This window comes from Protomyctophum parallelum (genome assembly GCF_964188405.1).
Source record: "Protomyctophum parallelum genome assembly, chromosome: 21".
In the NCBI taxonomy this organism is placed as follows: Eukaryota; Metazoa; Chordata; class Actinopteri; order Myctophiformes; family Myctophidae; genus Protomyctophum; species Protomyctophum parallelum.
Window position 1 is genome coordinate 5,624,912 of NC_139713.1, and position 21,170 is coordinate 5,646,081.

Consider the following 21,170-nt stretch of genomic DNA (forward strand, 5'->3'; position numbering starts at 1 on the left):
CATGGCAAATAAATCATTGAATTGAATTGAATACATCGACTATTTTCAGCATGCAACCAAAGTGTAAAATGACTTATACTGGATCTCTTGTCCACTAGTCCCTTCCTAACATTTAGTCCCGTTTTTATTTGTTGACGAAATTGTCAGTCGTTTTTTTTCATCGTAGCTTAGTTTTCATTTAGTTTCCATTTACTTTTCGTCAGTGGAAAAAGGTAGTCGACGAATATCTTTCGCCTTAGTTTTAGTCGACGAAATTTCAACACTGGTTCTGTGTGGTTCAGTGACGTGTTGTGTTGGTGACCACAGGTCCAGGAGGGGTCCAGGTGTACTCCGTGGTGCAGGCGGGGGGGGGGCGAGGGTCTTCTGGCCCCCAGATGGGTTTCGTGGAGCTGGTTCCTACTGACACCGCCATCGCCACGGGGGACGGAGCCACGCTGCTGACCAGGTATATAGCCGTAGTACTCATACCGGCCCCATGAAGACCTAGTCGGTCCAAACGTTGCATTTTTTTGTTGCCTTAACACATTCTGACCTGAGATCAGATTCATACGAGGTTTCCACTGGACACACACTGGGTCTGATTAACCCATTCTGACCTGAGATCAGATTCTAAAAATGTCGTTCTTCGATTTTTCAAAAATAGCAGACCTACAAGCTCGTAGCGCGCCACTCGGTGGCGCGCTATGAGCTTGTAGATCAGCTATTTTTCAATAGCTAAAGCATAACATGATGCTGACACCAAAATGGGTTCCCGTTCAGAATGGGTTAAAATAATAATCGCCATAACCCTCTACGAATCGCCATAACCCTCTACGAATCGCCATAACCCTCTACGAATCGCCATAACCCTCTACGAATCGCCCATAATCCCCTACGAATCGCCCATAATCCCCTACGAATCGCCATAATCCCCTACGAATCGCCATAATCCTCTACGAATCGCCATAATCCTCTACGAATCGCCATAATCCTCTACGAATCGCCATAATCCTCTACGAATCGCCATAACCCTCTACGAATCGCCATAATCCTCTACGAATCGCCATAATCCTCTACGAATCGCCATAACCCTCTACAAATCTTCATAATCTTCATAATCCTCATCGCCATAATCCCTACGAATGCAATGTTTTTATCACATAGGAAAACTATTGGTGGAGAGCTTTGTCTCTAACCATAGACTGTAAAAAATATGGACAAAGCGTTCCCCGGGTCTAACATGAACGTAAAATGAAGCCTGAAATCCCTTGCATTCTAATGCACTGTAAGTCGCCATCTTTCTAGATCCGTTTTGGACCAGCTGGCCATTGGCTGGCCCAGACAACGAGGCGGGACTTCCCCCCTTCTTCTCCGTTGGTTTTTATTTTGACTCGAGTGGGAGGGGAAGCGCGATCATAGACTGTAACGGTAGCCACGCCCCTCAGAACATACGCGACTTTATGGTCATTTTTTTAATAAATGGGACCATAATTTTCCAAAAAGAATATTATGGCATTAGAAATGAGACTTTAAACTAGTGACTGGAAGCAGAAAGTATTCATGACCATGTTTATTAAGGTAATACAGTCTAGGTGAAGTTGGGCCCAAATACATGGGCCTCTATGGAGCTATGGGGCTTTTTGGGTCCAGTCCAGCGCCACAACAGGCCATTATATGAACTACCAATTTCAAATGAGGCTTCACGAAATATCTGGCTGACTGCCCCCTGTCTCTAACCCATGTTATGCTTATAGCTGTGATTGGACCATATAGCAGTTCAGGGGAGGGGCCTCAGGTGTTTAAAGAACCCGCCCCCCATGTGACCCGTTCGTGCGTTGCAGGATCAACCTGGGCCGCTGCTTCCTGCCGTCGTGCCGACAGGGTCAGAACTCGGCGCAGCGTGGGGGGCGGAGCCACGCCTCCTCCACCCCGCCCACCACCACCCCCCCCGCTGCCGCGCGGAGCCACAGCGCCCCCTCGCGGCCGCCGCGTGGCCACGCCCCCTCGCCGCCGGACAAAGACGACAACGGCGGCGTCTGCGCGCACATCAGACGCGCCACGGAGTGCCAGAGCCACGCCACGCCGCTGAGCGTCAAGAGCTCCGTGCTGGACGCCCTGCAGGTGAGCCCGCTAGTTTGTTTCAGTCAGAGTCTCTGGAATGGGGTTATTTTAGTTTTAGTCATAGTCTCTTGAATGGGTTTATTTTAGTTTTAGTCATAGTCTCTTGAATGGGTTTATTTTAGTTTCAGTCATAGTCTCTTGAATAGGTTTATTTTAGTTTTAGTCAGAGTCTCTTGAATGGGTTTATTTTAGTTTTAGTCATAGTCTCTTGAATGGGTTTATTTTAGTTTTAGTCATAGTCTCTTGAATGGGTTTATTTTAGTTTCAGTCATAGTCTCTTGAATGGGTTTATTTTAGTTTTAGTCAGAGTCTCTTGAATGGGTTTATTTTAGTTTTAGTCAGAGTCTCTTGAATGGGTTTATTTTAGTTTTAGTCATAGTCTCTTGAATGGGTTTATTTTAGTTTTAGTCATAGTCTCTTGAATGGGTTTATTTTAGTTTCAGTCATAGTCTCTTGAATGGGTTTATTTTAGTTTTAGTCAGAGTCTCTTGAATGGGTTTATTTTAGTTTTAGTCAGAGTCTCTTGAATGGGTTTATTTTAGTTTTAGTCATAGTCTCTTGAATGGGTTTATTTTAGTTTCAGTCATAGTCTCTTGAATGGGTTTATTTTAGTTTTAGTCATAGTCTCTTGAATGGGTTTATTTTAGTTTCAGTCATAGTCTCTTGAATGGGTTTATTTTAGTTTTAGTCATAGTCTCTTGAATGGGTTTATTTTAGTTTTAGTCATAGTCTCTTGAATGGGTTTATTTTAGTTTTAGTCATAGTCTCTTGAATAGGTTTATTTTAGTTTTAGTCAGAGTCTCTTGAATGGGTTTATTTTAGTTTTAGTCATAGTCTCTTGAATGGGTTTATTTTAGTTTCAGTCATAGTCTCTTGAATGGGTTTATTTTAGTTTTAGTCATAGTCTCTTGAATGGGTTTATTTTAGTTTCAGTCATAGTCTCTTGAATAGGTTTATTTTAGTTTTAGTCAGAGTCTCTTGAATGGGTTTATTTTAGTTTTAGTCAGAGTCTCTTGAATGGGTTTATTTTAGTTTCAGTCATAGTCTCTTGAATAGGTTTATTTTAGTTTCAGTCAGAGTCTCTTGAATGGGTTTATTTTAGTTTTAGTCAGAGTCTCTTGAATGGGTTTATTTTAGTTTTAGTCATAGTCTCTTGAATGGGTTTATTTTAGTTTTAGTCATAGTCTCTTGAATGGGTTTATTTTAGTTTCAGTCATAGTCTCTTGAATGGGTTTATTTTAGTTTCAGTCAGAGTCTCTTGAATGGGTTTATTTTAGTTTTAGTCAGAGTCTCTTGAATGGGTTTATTTTAGTTTTAGTCAGAGTCTCTTGAATGGGTTTATTTTAGTTTTAGTCAGAGTCTCTTGAATGGGTTTATTTTAGTTTTAGTCAGAGTCTCTTGAATGGGTTTATTTTAGTTTTAGTCAGAGTCTCTTGAATGGGTTTATTTTAGTTTTAGTCAGAGTCTCTTGAATGGGTTTATTTTAGTTTCAGTCATAGTCTCTTGAATGGGGTTATTTTAGTTTTAGTCATAGTCTCTTGAATGGCTTTATTTTAGTTTTAGTCAGAGTCTCTTGAATGGGTTTATTTTAGTTTTAGTCATAGTCTCTTGAATGGGTTTATTTTAGTTTTAGTCAGAGTCTCATAGTCTCTTGAATGGGTTTATTTTAGTTTTAGTCATAGTCTCTTGAATGGCTTTATTTTAGTTTTAGTCAGAGTCTTTTGAATAGGTTTATTTTAGGTTTAGTCATAGTCTCTTGAATGGGTTTATTTTAGTTTTAGTCAGAGTCTCATAGTCTCTTGAATGGGTTTATTTTAGTTTTAGTCATAGTCTCTTGAATGGGTTTATTTTAGTTTTAGTCATAGTCTCTTGAATGGGTTTATTTTAGTTTTAGTCAGTCTCTTGAATGGGTTTATTTTAGTTTTAGTCATAGTCTCTTGAATGGGTTTATTTTAGTTTTAGTCATAGTCTCTTGAATGGGTTTATTTTAGTTTTAGTCAGAGTCTCTTGAATGGGTTTATTTTAGTTTTAGTCAGAGTCTCTTGAATGGGTTTATTTTAGTTTTAGTCAGAGTCTCTTGAATGGGTTTATTTTAGTTTCAGTCATAGTCTCTTGAATGGGTTTATTTTAGTTTCAGTCATAGTCTCTTGAATGGGTTTATTTTAGTTTTAGTCAGAGTCTCTTGAATGGGTTTATTTTAGTTTTAGTCAGAGTCTCTTGAATGGGTTTATTTTAGTTTTAGTCAGAGTCTCTTGAATGGGTTTATTTTAGTTTCAGTCATAGTCTCTTGAATAGGTTTATTTTAGTTTCAGTCATAGTCTCTTGAATGGGTTTATTTTAGTTTTAGTCAGAGTCTCTTGAATGGGTTTATTTTAGTTTTAGTCAGAGTCTCTTGAATAGGTTTATTTTAGTTTCAGTCATAGTCTCTTGAATGGGTTTATTTTAGTTTTAGTCAGAGTCTCTTGAATAGGTTTATTTTAGTTTCAGTCATAGTCTCTTGAATGGGTTTATTTTAGTTTTAGTCAGAGTCTCTTGAATGGGTTTATTTTAGTTTTAGTCATAGTCTCTTGAATGGGTTTATTTTAGTTTTAGTCATAGTCTATTGAATGGGTTTATTTTAGTTTTAGTCAGTCTCTTGAATGGGTTTATTTTAGTTTTAGTCATAGTCTCTTGAATGGGTTTATTTTAGTTTTAGTCAGAGTCTCTTGAATGGGTTTATTTTAGTTTTAGTCAGAGTCTCTTGAATGGGTTTATTTTAGTTTTAGTCAGAGTCTCTTGAATGGGTTTATTTTAGTTTTAGTCAGAGTCTCTTGAATGGGTTTATTTTAGTTTTAGTCAGAGTCTCTTGAATGGGTTTATTTTAGTTTTAGTCAGAGTCTCTTGAATGGGTTTATTTTAGTTTCAGTCATAGTCTCTTGAATGGGTTTATTTTAGTTTTAGTCATAGTCTCTTGAATGGGTTTATTTTAGTTTCAGTCATAGTCTCTTGAATGGGTTTATTTTAGTTTTAGTCATAGTCTCTTGAATGGGTTTATTTTAGTTTTAGTCATAGTCTCTTGAATGGGTTTATTTTAGTTTTAGTCATAGTCTCTTGAATAGGTTTATTTTAGTTTTAGTCAGAGTCTCTTGAATGGGTTTATTTTAGTTTTAGTCATAGTCTCTTGAATGGGTTTATTTTAGTTTCAGTCATAGTCTCTTGAATGGGTTTATTTTAGTTTTAGTCATAGTCTCTTGAATGGGTTTATTTTAGTTTCAGTCATAGTCTCTTGAATAGGTTTATTTTAGTTTTAGTCAGAGTCTCTTGAATGGGTTTATTTTAGTTTTAGTCAGAGTCTCTTGAATGGGTTTATTTTAGTTTCAGTCATAGTCTCTTGAATAGGTTTATTTTAGTTTCAGTCAGAGTCTCTTGAATGGGTTTATTTTAGTTTTAGTCAGAGTCTCTTGAATGGGTTTATTTTAGTTTTAGTCATAGTCTCTTGAATGGGTTTATTTTAGTTTTAGTCATAGTCTCTTGAATGGGTTTATTTTAGTTTCAGTCATAGTCTCTTGAATGGGTTTATTTTAGTTTCAGTCAGAGTCTCTTGAATGGGTTTATTTTAGTTTTAGTCAGAGTCTCTTGAATGGGTTTATTTTAGTTTTAGTCAGAGTCTCTTGAATGGGTTTATTTTAGTTTTAGTCAGAGTCTCTTGAATGGGTTTATTTTAGTTTTAGTCAGAGTCTCTTGAATGGGTTTATTTTAGTTTTAGTCAGAGTCTCTTGAATGGGTTTATTTTAGTTTTAGTCAGAGTCTCTTGAATGGGTTTATTTTAGTTTCAGTCATAGTCTCTTGAATGGGGTTATTTTAGTTTTAGTCATAGTCTCTTGAATGGCTTTATTTTAGTTTTAGTCAGAGTCTCTTGAATGGGTTTATTTTAGTTTTAGTCATAGTCTCTTGAATGGGTTTATTTTAGTTTTAGTCAGAGTCTCATAGTCTCTTGAATGGGTTTATTTTAGTTTTAGTCATAGTCTCTTGAATGGCTTTATTTTAGTTTTAGTCAGAGTCTTTTGAATAGGTTTATTTTAGGTTTAGTCATAGTCTCTTGAATGGGTTTATTTTAGTTTTAGTCAGAGTCTCATAGTCTCTTGAATGGGTTTATTTTAGTTTTAGTCATAGTCTCTTGAATGGGTTTATTTTAGTTTTAGTCATAGTCTCTTGAATGGGTTTATTTTAGTTTTAGTCAGTCTCTTGAATGGGTTTATTTTAGTTTTAGTCATAGTCTCTTGAATGGGTTTATTTTAGTTTTAGTCATAGTCTCTTGAATGGGTTTATTTTAGTTTTAGTCAGAGTCTCTTGAATGGGTTTATTTTAGTTTTAGTCAGAGTCTCTTGAATGGGTTTATTTTAGTTTTAGTCAGAGTCTCTTGAATGGGTTTATTTTAGTTTCAGTCATAGTCTCTTGAATGGGTTTATTTTAGTTTCAGTCAGAGTCTCTTGAATGGGTTTATTTTAGTTTTAGTCAGAGTCTCTTGAATGGGTTTATTTTAGTTTTAGTCAGAGTCTCTTGAATGGGTTTATTTTAGTTTTAGTCAGAGTCTCTTGAATGGGTTTATTTTAGTTTTAGTCAGAGTCTCTTGAATAGGTTTATTTTAGTTTCAGTCATAGTCTCTTGAATGGGTTTATTTTAGTTTTAGTCAGAGTCTCTTGAATGGGTTTATTTTAGTTTTAGTCATAGTCTCTTGAATGGGTTTATTTTAGTTTTAGTCATAGTCTATTGAATGGGTTTATTTTAGTTTTAGTCAGTCTCTTGAATGGGTTTATTTTAGTTTTAGTCATAGTCTCTTGAATGGGTTTATTTTAGTTTTAGTCATAGTCTCTTGAATGGGTTTATTTTAGTTTTAGTCAGAGTCTCTTGAATGGGTTTATTTTAGTTTTAGTCATAGTCTCTTGAATGGGTTTATTTTAGTTTCAGTCATAGTCTCTTGAATGGGTTTATTTTAGTTTTAGTCATAGTCTCTTGAATGGGTTTATTTTAGTTTTAGTCATAGTCTCTTGAATGGGTTTATTTTAGTTTTAGTCATAGTCTCTTGAATGGGTTTATTTTAGTTTTAGTCAGAGTCTCTTGAATGGGTTTATTTTAGTTTTAGTCAGAGTCTCTTGAATGGGTTTATTTTAGTTTCTAAAACGGGTAGTCCCAATACTTCATTCTAATTGGCTGGTTATACCGTCACGTGACCGGTGTAAGTTTCACCGATAACCCACTCCTTCAATCACTTTGTATCATCCTGCCTTGTAGCTGAACTGGGGAAGGGGAGCGCTTGATTGCTTTGCAAACCCAATGCCGTGCGGGCGTCTATAAGCACCGCCCGGCTCATATGACTGTGAATGTGTGGCTCCAGGCAGCCCCGTAAAAAGACATCAAGCGCTATTCTCCCGTCACATAGGCTACTTGCCGAGCACAACAAGGAAGTGTTGTGGCTCTGGCTCGCTCGCTCTGGTGGCGCAAAGCGTAGCTACTTTTGTGAATTGAATCGTTTTATTAGGTTAATATTGCTATGTGTTTGTAACCGTTTTAGAACGGTTACAAACACAACCCTAGGAGGGTAGAAGACCCTCCGCTGCGCGTCGGGTCTGCCTACGCCCCCAGCCAGTGTAAAATACCCGGTAACCTGAGACCTCTCGTGGCTTATTGCTTAATTCAGTCATAGTCTCTTGAATAGTTCTAATTTAGTTTTTTTTTTTTTGTCCTATTTTAGTCACCCTATGGGGATGTTTTTGTGTTCTAGTCTAGTTTTAGTCGACTAAAACATTAAATTTTAGTCGACTAAATTCTACAGTTTGATTTAGTCATGACTGATTTTCTTTTCTTCACTTGCTGAAAATAGCCGATCTACAAGCACCACGACGCGTGGCTGTCGCTGTGGTCTAATTGGGTCAAGGTGTTGTTGTCTCTCCAGGTGTCTATGGAGACGCGTGCGGAGCTGTGGTTTAACCCATTCTGAACGGGAACCCATTTTGGTGTTCGCATCATGTTATGCTTTAGCTATTGAAAAATAGCAGATCTACAAGCTCATAGCGCGCCACCGAGTGGCGCGCTACGAGCTTGTAGGTCTGCTATTTTTGAAAAATCGAAGAACGACTGACATTTTTTTAGAATCTGATCTCAGGTCAGAATGGGTTCATCAGACCAGTGTGTGTGTCCCAGTGGAAACCTCGTATGAATCTGATCTCAGGTCAGAATGGTCTAATGGGGTCAAGGTGTTGTTGTCTCTCTAAGGTGTCTCTGGAGACGCGCGCGGAGCTGTGGAGACTGGCCACCGAGTCGTCGGGACCGCTGGTCCAGCGGGTCCACAAGGACACGCTGGTGGTCAAGTGCCACGCCGACCCGGACCACCCGCTGGGCCTCCTGCACGTCACCACGGGGCGGGGGGGCCGCGGCGCCGAGACGCCGCCCGACGAGGAGGAGGAGGAGGAGGTCTCCAGGGCAGGCCAGGAGGAGGTCAACAACAAGGGCCCAGAGCTGACGCGCATTCAGCAGGCCGGCTTCCACTGCACCTGTCAGGTACCATTTACAATGGCAGATGCTCCTGATCCATTCTGACCTGAGAGAGATCAGATTCTAAAAATGTCTTCTACGTCCATGTTTCTGTGTCAGTCGTTCTTCGACTTTTCAAAAATAGCGGACCTACAAGCTCGTAGCGCGCCACGAGCTTGTAGATCTGCTATTTTTCAATAGCTAAAGCATAACATGATGCACCAAAAGGGGTTCCCGCCCCCAAAATGGGTTAATCCAGAGTGATATTGGTGTATTATTCGTGTATACGCGTATTATTCGTGTATTATTCGCATATTATTCGCGTTGTGGGCGGGGGCATTTGCCAATAATAGCAGATCTACAAGCTCTACAATCGGGTCGTGTATTTGGTGTACACAAACAAAAAGCGAATCAATTCTGAATCGGTGAGCCCCCGCAGGGCGAAGCAACTTCCTCAGGATTAATCAAGGAAACCACAACAAACCAGCCTTATAGGCAGCCTACCTGCTCTGTTGTATAGTTTGCTCTTGTTGTTCTCAAGGAGTAGGTTGTTTCTTTTATAATCACAGTGGTCGGGCTTTGATACAGAGTGTAGTGTCACAGTGCATGTGCATTCTTGTTGGCTGTTGTAGTCAATATGTATGTAGGTCCTAATACTTATACGAGGCTGTAAAGTCAAGAATTAGAAGTATCTGTTGTGTCGCGCTGGAAGTCATGTTGCCATGTCTGGCTATTACAAGCGACTTGGGCTTGTTTTCATATAAGTAACTTTCAGGGGAGATGTGGTTGGACTTGACCAATGGTTCATGTGAAGGACCCTCAGATTAATATGTTGTTAAAAGGATTGGTGTTGTTGAAACGTTTTCATAAATATTCAAGGCAATTATATTCTGTGACTTATTTTTGTGGACCTGGCCGCTTGTTTCTTTAAATCTGGCGACTTTTGCTGAAACTCAATGCAGTCAGTTAAGGACAATTTTAATGCCACCCCCTTTCTGAAACCAGCCACTCGCCCTACACACTTGCCCTCGATATGCGAGTTCACGCGAGGCTGCACCATATTAAGTGTTGTCCGAAACCAAGCAGCCTTGAGTGGAAGTGGCTTATAAAGCCCTCAAGAGCGAGTCTGTGCCGATCTAGACTCTAGTCTATTGCCTTGTGCAGCCCTGCTTTCTGTCCGCATGGAAACCGCGACCTACAAATGGAAGTACTACCACAAATAAATTATAAATAAACTCCTCCTAAACAATCTTCATCTGATGCAGAATAGACAACGCCTCCAACTGATGTTTACAAGGGCTCTTTATTTACCCCACCGTGAAAAACTATAAATGAAACCACACAAACAAAACAACTTTTAACACAATGATTTATAAACACCATGGATGTCATTTTTGACAGTCATGCTGTATTTCCTTTTTCCATATTAATGAAATCCACATGTCACACAGACATACACGATGCAATGCAATATAACTGTACAAACAAAATAACAGGTAACACAATTGCATGATGGTAACCATGGCAACGAATAGTGTCTGTTTCCTGTTTCTTCACAAGGAAGGCGAGTGTATTTCCAAACAGTTTTTTATACCCAGCACCCTAATCAAGGGAACTTGATTCAGCTGGAGGGGCACTTCCTGACGAGGGAACCTCCCGAGAGCACTTCAAGTCAAGGGACTGGTTTCAGAAAGGGCCCCAGGGTGCTTAGCTGGAGGAAATCAATAGCCTACAATATATTGGCAAATTATTCATGAGCTGAGCTGATTGTGACAATACAATAGGGTCAATATAATTGGAGGAAATAAATAAATGATTATAAAAAATCTGAAAAAAACCAGATCTGATATGGTATGGATGCGTGGTGTTATATGCCTATACATGGATGGTGGCAGTATAAGTGCATAATGGTGCTTATACGATATCTCAGAAATATGGGAAGTGTTCACTTCTAACATTCACAAAAACATGAGTTTTTGTTACATTACAGACACCAATTTGTCATTTTGTAAACAAAAGGGCAGAGCCATGGGCTGTCCTTTTTATAAGGAGGGGGAGGGACTAGGACAAGTGGGTGGTCTTAAAGGAGGAGGCGGAGGGACTGGATTAGGTGGGTGGCGCTACGGTTAAACTCACGCATACCTAATGAACTGGTGGGTGTGTCCACATAAAACCATCATTTTAACAAATACTGTACACTTTTTTTGAAAAAAATTATACCTCATATACACCTAAATACACCTGATGGTCATGTTTAAGTGTGGAAAATAATCATGGTTCTCCATCTTTAAGTAAGTAAGTAATTAAGCACCTTTCAAAATAAAGTTACAAGGTGCTGAACAGTGAGCACAGAACAATCAACAAGTTAAAACAAACAGGAAAACAGAAGCACAATAAAGTAAAAATACAATATTTATTGTAAATGTAACAACACCAATAAACAAGGCAAACATCTTTGAGAATCTTTGAGAATTATTAGTGAGGACCTATTATATGAAAATAGGTTGCAAAATGGTGAAGTGGTCCTTTAACAAACTGATTTGGACCAAACCCATTTTCCTCACAAACACTTTATTGATCTATCAGTCTGTGGTGTTAAAATGAAACAGATGGCTGTTATTCATTGATTACATGTTACATTACATTATGATGAATAATGGAAATATGAATTATCCTCTTGAACCCCAGCATGACTGTTATTATGGGGGGAATATTTCCCAAAATAGCAGATCTACAAGCTCATTGTGTATTTGGTGTACTCAGTAAAAAAGCCCCCCCCCCCCCCCCCCCCCCCCCCCCGATGGGTGTTAGCTCCAGGCACCACAAAGGGTTAATCAGGTGCTGCACATACACATAACTATTACTAGTTGAGGTGTACACGTCTTCAGATATCGTAGTGGGTTGTCAGACTGCTCTCCTTGCACGGCTTGATGTGACAGAAGTCACAAGAGAGGACGTTTGAAGATGGACTCTTTGAGAGAACGGATGTGGTAAAATTGCACTGCTTCCTGTGTTAATTTCCTCTGCATCATTGCTGAGGAAGTTCACACCAAAGACATGCATGCACAACCACAACACAAACTTGGGCAGGTGTTGATCGAGTGACTATAACATCGTTTTTTCTCAGCAGAATGTTTTAAGCATTCCTAAATGATTCTTCCTTGTATTGTTTCATGATGTGAAAGAAAGGCTGTTTTAATTGTATTAAATTATTTGAAGAGTCTCTTTTCACACTTTTATACTAAGACAATTTATTGGACTGTAGGCTGTTGGGGTCAGGGTCTAGGACTCTAGGTCAAGCTCGGGGTCAATCAGGGTAGTTTGTATAAGTGGTGACCCTCTGAAGCACAGCTCTGCACCAGATAGAACCCTTCAGAAAGGCCTGGTTGAACTGAAAGGGTCAATGACCTTTATAGTGTCTTGTGTGAGAGAGAGAGAGAGAGAGAGAGAGAGAGAGAGAGAGAGAGAGAGAATAGAGAAGTTGGTATAGTGGCATTGTTGAGAAGTAGAATAGAGAAGTTGGCCTAGTGGCCTTATTGAGAAGGAGTCTTAAGGCCCTGATACACTATCAATTTTTTCCCTCAATATCAACTGACAACATCAACATCAATGGGCAACATGTTGAGACACAGGGCAACAGTAATTTTGGGCAACAGGCAATATGTTTCCCAAGATGCATTGTTCTGGTAATAAAACAATGTTATGACACTTCCAGAGTTGGGGGAAAATGGAGGGTGAAGACTATGCTGCCTTAAAACAGCCATATTTCTTCAGCTTTTCTTTTGTTAAAGTATTAAACCATATTAAAATGATATTCTATTGTTAAAATATTAAGTACAATATACAATATTATCATTCACATCCAGTCTACGTGTTGTAACGTAAACCTAGAACAATGCTTCTCTGCTCTAAATACTGTACACTTTTTTGAAAACATTATACCTCATATACACCTAAATACACCTGATGGTCATGTTTAAGTGTGGAAAAAATCATGGTTCTCCATCTTTAAGTAAGTAAGTAATTAAGCACCTTTCAAAATAAAGTTACGAGGTGCTGAACAGTGAGCACAGAACAATCAACAAGTTAAAACAAACAGGAAAACAGAAGCACAATAAAGTAAAAATACAATATTTATTGTAGATTTTACGAAAACCAATAAACAAGGCAAACATCTTTGAGAATTATTAGTGAGGACCTATTATATGAAGATAGGTTGCAAAGTGGTGAAGTGGTCCTTTAACAAACTGATTTGGACCAAACCCAGTTTCCTCACAAACACTTTATTGATCTATCTGTCTGTGGTGTTAAAATTAAACAGATGGCTGTTATTCATTGATTACATGTTACATTACATTATGATGAATAATGGAAATATGAATTATCCTCTTGAACCCCAGCATGACTATTATGGGGGGAATATTTCCCAAAATAGCAGATCTACAAGCTCATTGTCTATTTGGTGTACTCAGAAAAAAAGACCCCCCCCCCCCCCCTAGGGGTGGTAGCTCCAGGCACCACAAAGGGTTAATCAGGTGCTGCACATACACATAACTATTACTAGTTAATGCATAACTCTAGAAAACTATTTCACAAATCCAATACCAATATTCCCCACATGGATAGTCGCACCATTCCCCATTAGAATAAAACCCAGCACAGCTTTCTCTTTCACCACCATTAGGCTCACCAGGCCACCAGTACCTGTAGAAGTAGAAACATTAATACATTACAATACCTTCACAACAAGGATTTTATCTGAATGTTTAGGTTTTTTTAATCATGACTTCAAATTATATTACATTATAATATAATGTCATATAATTTGGAAAAAAAAACTAAACATTCAGATAAAATATATATAATGATTATATAGTTACGTACAAATGAACTGGACAATGAAATAGACAACGGATACAGAGTAACTGTTGTATTATAGCCTTGGATTCCATTTAGAAATAAATATGAAGATGAAATAATGTGAAATGTAGTTTGGGGTTCTGTACAGTATGTACAGTATGTACAGTATTAAAGAAATAAGAAAATGTGATGCTGCTATATAAATATTTGTTTTTCAGAAAACTTAGGTCAGTATTTAGAATGGGCCTCAGTAGAATAATGAAGGTAAAGTCTTACGTTGTGGTCAGTGGTGTTCCATCCACCCACTTCCACTCTCCTTCTGTCTTGCTGTCGGTCAGTCCAAACCACACAACTTGGAGTCTGGATGCGCCACCGAATCTGACAACAAAGTCCTGGACAGACAATCAGCTGGTTACTGAAGTACAATCTGTACAATACTAGATGTGTGTCTCAACTAGATGGAGTAGGTTACAGCATGCACTAATGCACGCACGCACACGCGCACAAACACACATGCACACGCACACACACACACACACACACACACACACACACACACACACACACACACACACACACACACACACACACACACACACACACACACACACACACACACACACACACACACACACACACACTGCACCTGCTTCTCTTTGCTCTTTATGGTCATCAGGTTAGATTGTCTGGCTGTACAGTCTGCTCTGCTGTCCTCCCAGGTCTTAGACCCAGTAGAGATGTAGTAACACACACCATCACCAAATGTAAATCCACGTGATTCTAACAACAAAATATAATGTTAGACACTGTTTTCATGTGCTCAGATGAATGACAAATGATGATCTACATTCTACATGATATTAGAATGAATAAAAAACATTGTCTCACTGACCACAACGTATCTTCAGGTCATCTGGTTTGTCAGTCATGTCGTTAAGTCTGGTCAGTAACTGGTCAAAATTGGTCTGCAACTGGTTTCTCTGGTCAGTCATGTTGTTAAGTCTGGTCTGGAACTCATCAAAACTGGTCTTCCACTGGTCTCTCTGTTTAGTCAGGTCCAAATCTGCAAGAAGGATAATCAACAAACTGATTAGTATTACATCCAGCTTTATTGTGATCTTAAGTCTGCATTTGACAATGAGACAAAGAGAGTTGTCTGGTTGCTACAGGGGTTGAAGTTCTAGGAGTTTGAATCTGCCATGTAGCGTTTGTTATTGTAAAGTATCTATCTACAGTATGTGTCCACATGGACAGACTTAGTGAATCTGCCATGTAGCGTTTGTCATTGTAAATGTGCATAACATTTGCACTAAACTTTTTTTTTTTTTTTTTTTTTACATAATGTCCTCTGCAAAGTCCTAGTAGTAGAAAGTAGTAGTAAGATTGAAATCTCTTTTTTGCAAGTAGAAATATATCCAGGTCTTTTAGGGTTAAGTCCACTAGTGTCCACATGGACAGACAGTCAATCTGTTATGTAGCGTTTGTCATTGTAAAGCCATTAAGTCCACTATGTGTCCACAGGGACAGACAGATCTGTTATGTAGCGTTTGTCATTGTAAAGCCATTAAGTCCACTATGTGTCCACAGGGACAGACAGTTAGCAGACAGGACCAGGTCCTAAAGGTCCACACTGCAGTCATTCATTTTGGTGTTGGTGGATACCTGTTCATGACAAAATGTCTCTAATGTTGGCTGTATATGCTCTGCATGCGTCAATGCTCCTAAAGGTCATATTGTGACTTATTGCACACACACACACACACACACACACACACAGACACACACACACACACACACACACACACACACACACACACACACACACACACACACACACACACACACACACACACACACACACACACATTCATCCTCCTCATCTACAGAATGAAGTTCTGCTTTTCTAATGCTTATCGCAAAAAGCTGGTTACACGCCTCTTCCTGTTGCAGCTTGATGGCGATACTGTCTACCGCTTTGCTAGTTCCTCAACTCTGAGCAAACTCGACCCCTTTCATGTTTCAACTCCCCCTATAGGACTCGACCCCCTGTTTCATGCTGCATTGAGGTTCATAACCAACTCCCCCTGTAGGACTCGACCCCCTGTTTCATGCTGCATTGAGGTTCATAACCAACTCCCCCTATAGGACTCATCACTGTACTCTGTACGCCCTCGTGGGTTGGTATTCCTTAACGTCTCGCAGGTTTCTACATTGGTATATTCTCAGTTATAAAGCCATTCTTGGTAACCTCCCACGTTACATTGGTTCTACATTTGTCCAGAACTCTCTCAACCTCAGATCAAATGCTTGGTTAGTGGTTACGCTACATCGTGCCTCCAACAAAATGTTCTGTATTTTTTTTGTTACTGGCAGAGCTGTGTCACTTATTTCTCCTCTTGTCTTGGCCAGTTCACACTTGTAAAAGAGACAGTCTCAATGTGGTTTTTACTGGTTAAATAAAGGTTAAAAAAAAATAAAAAATAAGAAATCCATGCACGCACACACGCACACACACACACACACACACATTCATCCACGAACACACACGCACACACGCATGCACGCACGCACCCACACACACACGCACCAAATCCTCAAATATCAGACTTTGTATTGAACTGTACTTTCCTGTGCTCTTTTTGGCGAACTGTTAATAAAGTATTCAATCAATCAATCAATCAAACTATTCCTGACTCAAATATGAGACGTAAAGATACAGTAGTGTTTATAAAATGCTACTCACTGAGTATGACCAGGACAATGATGCCAGCCAATAGGAGCAGCCCCACACACGCTGCAACAGCTTTGAAGAAATTCTTCTTAAATCCTGAATGTAAACATCAGACACATTTTCACTATTATTGTATACATTAAGGCATAATGTGAATAAAAGCTAATTCCATTAAACACATCCCATAAAGCATTGACAAGAGAGGCCCTGTGATGCTATTGCGTAAGAACGATAGATGTGTTACTTAAATTATTGTATTATTATTAATATTATTATTAATATTATTAGCAGTAGTGATTTGAACAGAGTGATTTGAACCTGCAGGGCAGGAAGGCTATTTATCAGCAGAATGTTTAAGCATTCCTAAATTATTCTTCCTTCTATTGTTTCATTCTCATGATGAAATGATCAAAGAAAGGCTGTTTTAATTGTACTGAAGTGTCTTTGAAGAGTCTTTTCACACTTTTATACTAAGACAATGTATTCGACTGTAGGCTGTCGGGGCCAGGGTCAAGGTCAGGGTCAACATGGAGGACAAGGTCGCGGTCAGGGTAGTTTGTATACGTGGTGACCCTCTGAAGCACAGCTCTGCACCAGATAGAACCCTTCAGAAAGGCCTGGTTGAACTGAAAGGGTCAATGACCTTTATAGTGTCTTGTGTGAGAGAGAGAGAGAATAGAGAAGTTGGTATAGTGGCATTACTGATGAAGACATGTCGGTGAGAGAGAGAGAGGAATAGAGAAGTTGGCTTTGTGGCATTGTTGAGAAAGAGTCTTACTGTCAGAGTCAAGGGAGAGACAGGGGAGATGTTGTCGTGTGTGTGTGTGTGTGCTTTCTACTGGCCACTTTAGATGTTGCAGCACGGACACATACACACACGTACAGTACAGTACAGTACAGTACAGTACGGTACGGTACGGTACGGTACGGTACGGTACGGTACGGTACAGTACAGTACAGTACAGTACAGTACAGTACAGTACCACTCACTTCAGACCGGTCTGAAATGCCTCATAAACGGACAAAAGCTCCCGGCCTGCCCTGGAGACCTCCTCCTCCTCCTCCTCGTCGGGGGATTTAGTCATGACTAAATCCAACTGTAGATTTTAGTCGACTAAAATCTTATGTTTTAGTCGACTAAAACTAGACTAGAACACAAAAACATCTCCATAGGGTGACTAAAATGTGACGGAGAAAAAACAAACTAAATTTGAACTATTCAAGAGACTATGACTGAAACTAAAATAAACCTATTCAAGAGACTCTGACTGAAACTAAAATAAACCCATTCAAGAGACTATGACTAAAACTAAAATAAACCTATTCAAGAGACTCTGACTGAAACTAAAATAAACCCATTCAAGAGACTATGACTGAAACTAAAATAAACCTATTCAAGAGACTCTGACTAAAACTAAATTAAACCCATTCAAGAGACTCTGACTAAAACTAAAATAAACCCATTCAAGAGACTATGACTAAAACTAAAATAAACCCATTCAAGAGACTCTGACTAAAACTAAAATAAACCCATTCAAGAGACTCTGACTAAAACTAAAATAAACCCATTCAAGAGACTATGACTAAAACTAAAATAAACCCATTCAAGAGACTATGACTAAAACTAAAATAAACCTATTCAAGAGACTCTGACTAAAACTAAAATAAACCCATTCAAGAGACTCTGACTAAAACTAAAATAAACCCATTCAAGAGACTCTGACTAAAACTAAAATAAACCCATTCAAGAGACTCTGACTAAAACTAAAATAAACCCATTCAAGAGACTCTGACTAAAACTAAAATAAACCCATTCAAGAGACTATGACTAAAACTAAAATAAACCCATTCAAGAGACTCTGACTAAAACTAAAATAAACCCATTCAAGAGACTATGACTAAAACTAAAATAAACCCATTCAAGAGACTATGACTAAAACTAAAATAAACCCATTCAAGAGACTCTGACTAAAACTAAAATAAACCCATTCAAGAGACTATGACTAAAACTAAAATAAACCCATTCAAGAGACTCTGACTAAAACTAAAATAAACCTATTCAAGAGACTCTGACTAAAACTAAAATAAACCTATTCAAGAGACTCTGACTAAAACTAAAATAAACCTATTCAAGAGACTCTGACTAAAACTAAAATAAACCCATTCAAGAGACTCTGACTAAAACTAAAATAAACCCATTCAAGAGACTCTGACTAAAACTAAAATAAACCCATTCAAGAGACTCTGACTAAAACTAAAATAACCCCATTCAAGAGACTATGACTAAAACTAAAATAAACCCATTCAAGAGACTCTGACTAAAACTAAAATAAACCCATTCAAGAGACTCTGACTAAAACTAAAATAAACCTATTCAAGAGACTCTGACTAAAACTAAAATAAACCCATTCAAGAGACTCTGACTAAAACTAAAATAAACCCATTCAAGAGACTCTGACTAAAACTAAAATAAACCCATTCAAGAGACTATGACTAAAACTAAAATAAACCCATTCAAGAGACTATGACTAAAACTAAAATAAACCTATTCAAGAGACTATGACTAAAACTAAAATAAACCCATTCAAGAGACTCTGACTAAAACTAAAATAAACCCATTCAAGAGACTCTGACTAAAACTAAAATAAACCCATTCAAGAGACTCTGACTAAAACTAAAATAAACCCATTCAAGAGACTCTGACTAAAACTAAAATAAACCCATTCAAGAGACTATGACTAAAACTAAAATAAACCCATTCAAGAGACTCTGACTAAAACTAAAATAAACCCATTCAAGAGACTATGACTAAAACTAAAATAAACCCATTCAAGAGACTATGACTAAAACTAAAATAAACCCATTCAAGAGACTCTGACTAAAACTAAAATAAACCTATTCAAGAGACTCTGACTAAAACTAAAATAAACCTATTCAAGAGACTCTGACTAAAACTAAAATAAACCTATTCAAGAGACTCTGACTAAAACTAAAATAAACCCATTCAAGAGACTCTGACTAAAACTAAAATAAACCCATTCAAGAGACTCTGACTAAAACTAAAATAAACCCATTCAAGAGACTCTGACTAAAACTAAAATAAACCCATTCAAGAGACTCTGACTAAAACTAAAATAACCCCATTCAAGAGACTATGACTAAAACTAAAATAAACCCATTCAAGAGACTATGACTAAAACTAAAATAAACCTATTCAAGAGACTATGACTAAAACTAAAATAAACCCATTCAAGAGACTCTGACTAAAACTAAAATAAACCCATTCAAGAGACTCTGACTAAAACTAAAATAAACCTATTCAAGAGACTCTGACTAAAACTAAAATAAACCCATTCAAGAGACTCTGACTAAAACTAAAATAAACCCATTCAAGAGACTCTGACTAAAACTAAAATAAACCCATTCAAGAGACTCTGACTAAAACTAAAATAAACCCATTCAAGAGACTCTGACTAAAACTAAAATAACCCCATTCAAGAGACTATGACTAAAACTAAAATAAACCCATTCAAGAGACTATGACTAAAACTAAAATAAACCTATTCAAGAGACTATGACTAAAACTAAAATAAACCCATTCAAGAGACTCTGACTAAAACTAAAATAAACCCATTCAAGAGACTATGACTGAAACTAAAATAAACCCATTCAAGAGACTCTGACTAAAACTAAAATAAACCCATTCAAGAGACTCTGACTGAAACTAAAATAAACCCATTCAAGAGACTCTGACTAAAACTAAAATAAACCCATTCAAGAGACTATGACTAAAACTAAAATAAACCCATTCAAGAGACTCTGACTAAAACTAAAATAAACCCATTCAAGAGACTATGACTGAAACTAAAATAAACCCATTCCAGAGACTATGACTAAAACTAAAATAAACCCATTCAAGAGACTATGACTAAAACAAAAAAACCAAAAACACGGATCCCTTCTCTCCATTGGTCAGCTGCTCAGCGGCGTGGGTGTGGCTCTGGCACTCCGTGGCGCGTCTGATGTGCGCGCAGACGCCGTCGTTAAAAAAAAGGTCAATAAACGGTCGCTGCTTTGATATATGGAGTATATACGGTCGTCTACGAACACACGCGTAGTTATATATAACAGTAGGTATACCGATAGCCTAGCTACGTTTATAAACGTAGATATCAGCGAAAGTTAATGGCAATGGCGTGAAGTGAAGTGGGTTAAGCATTTATTTCAATTTCAGCTCTGACATTTATTTCTGACATGCTCTATCATGTGTAGAGTCTGCCTGTGCTTTTAACCCATTTTGGGGCGGGAACCCCTTTTGGTGTTTTAAACATTATGTTATAATTTAGCTATTGAAAAATAGCAGACCTACAAGCTCCTAGCGCGCCACCGAGTGGCGCGCTACGAGCTTGTAGGTCTGCTATTTATTTTTTTATCGTAAAGATGTGCCGCAAATCTTTGAATATATATTCTTTCAAAGTGAATGTTTTTAACTCGGGTCTAAATGGGTTTAATTATTTTTTTAATGTTTTCTCCTCTCCTGAACAGTAAAGGTCCCTGTCAGCACACTGGACGCATTTTCGGATTTTTTCTGTTGTTTTTCCCCAAAAAGACGCGTCCAGTCAGTGTGCGACCACCTTTAGTCTTGCCACCATGACTGTCTCAGTGTCTCTGTAATATCAAAAAGAGTCATGAACAAACTGTTTGTTCATGTGTCTAGTCTGCCCCTCCCATATATGAATATTTATTGAATCATTGATGCCACACCCGGGGGGGGGGGGGTGGTTTTGTATAATGACTGTCCCTATATAGATGCTTGACACATTCACACCTCTGTATAGCACCTGACGAAGCTCACGGCGAAACGCGTCGTGCTAGTTCCCTGGAGTGTGCAGTCCCTTCCTTGGAAGGTTTTTTTAATGTCTATGCCTGCTAACTAGACTTGCACCTCCTACGGGTCTTTTTGGATGTG

General features: G+C 38.3%; 1 protein-coding gene across 1 annotated transcript in view; it reads left to right on the forward strand.

Annotated features, from left to right (window-relative positions):
• The window catches only part of cUnh2orf42 (chromosome Un C2orf42 homolog), a gene marked incomplete at both ends in the record, with an annotated part of 40,498 nt that overhangs the window by 3,577 nt on the left and 15,751 nt on the right, over positions 1-21,170 (forward strand). Inside the window, 3 exons of the mRNA XM_083792964.1 lie at positions 307-445; positions 1,821-2,100; positions 8,353-8,637. Coding sequence (XP_083649090.1) covers positions 307-445; positions 1,821-2,100; positions 8,353-8,637 — 704 coding nt within the window. The remainder of the gene's footprint in view (positions 1-306; positions 446-1,820; positions 2,101-8,352; positions 8,638-21,170) is intronic.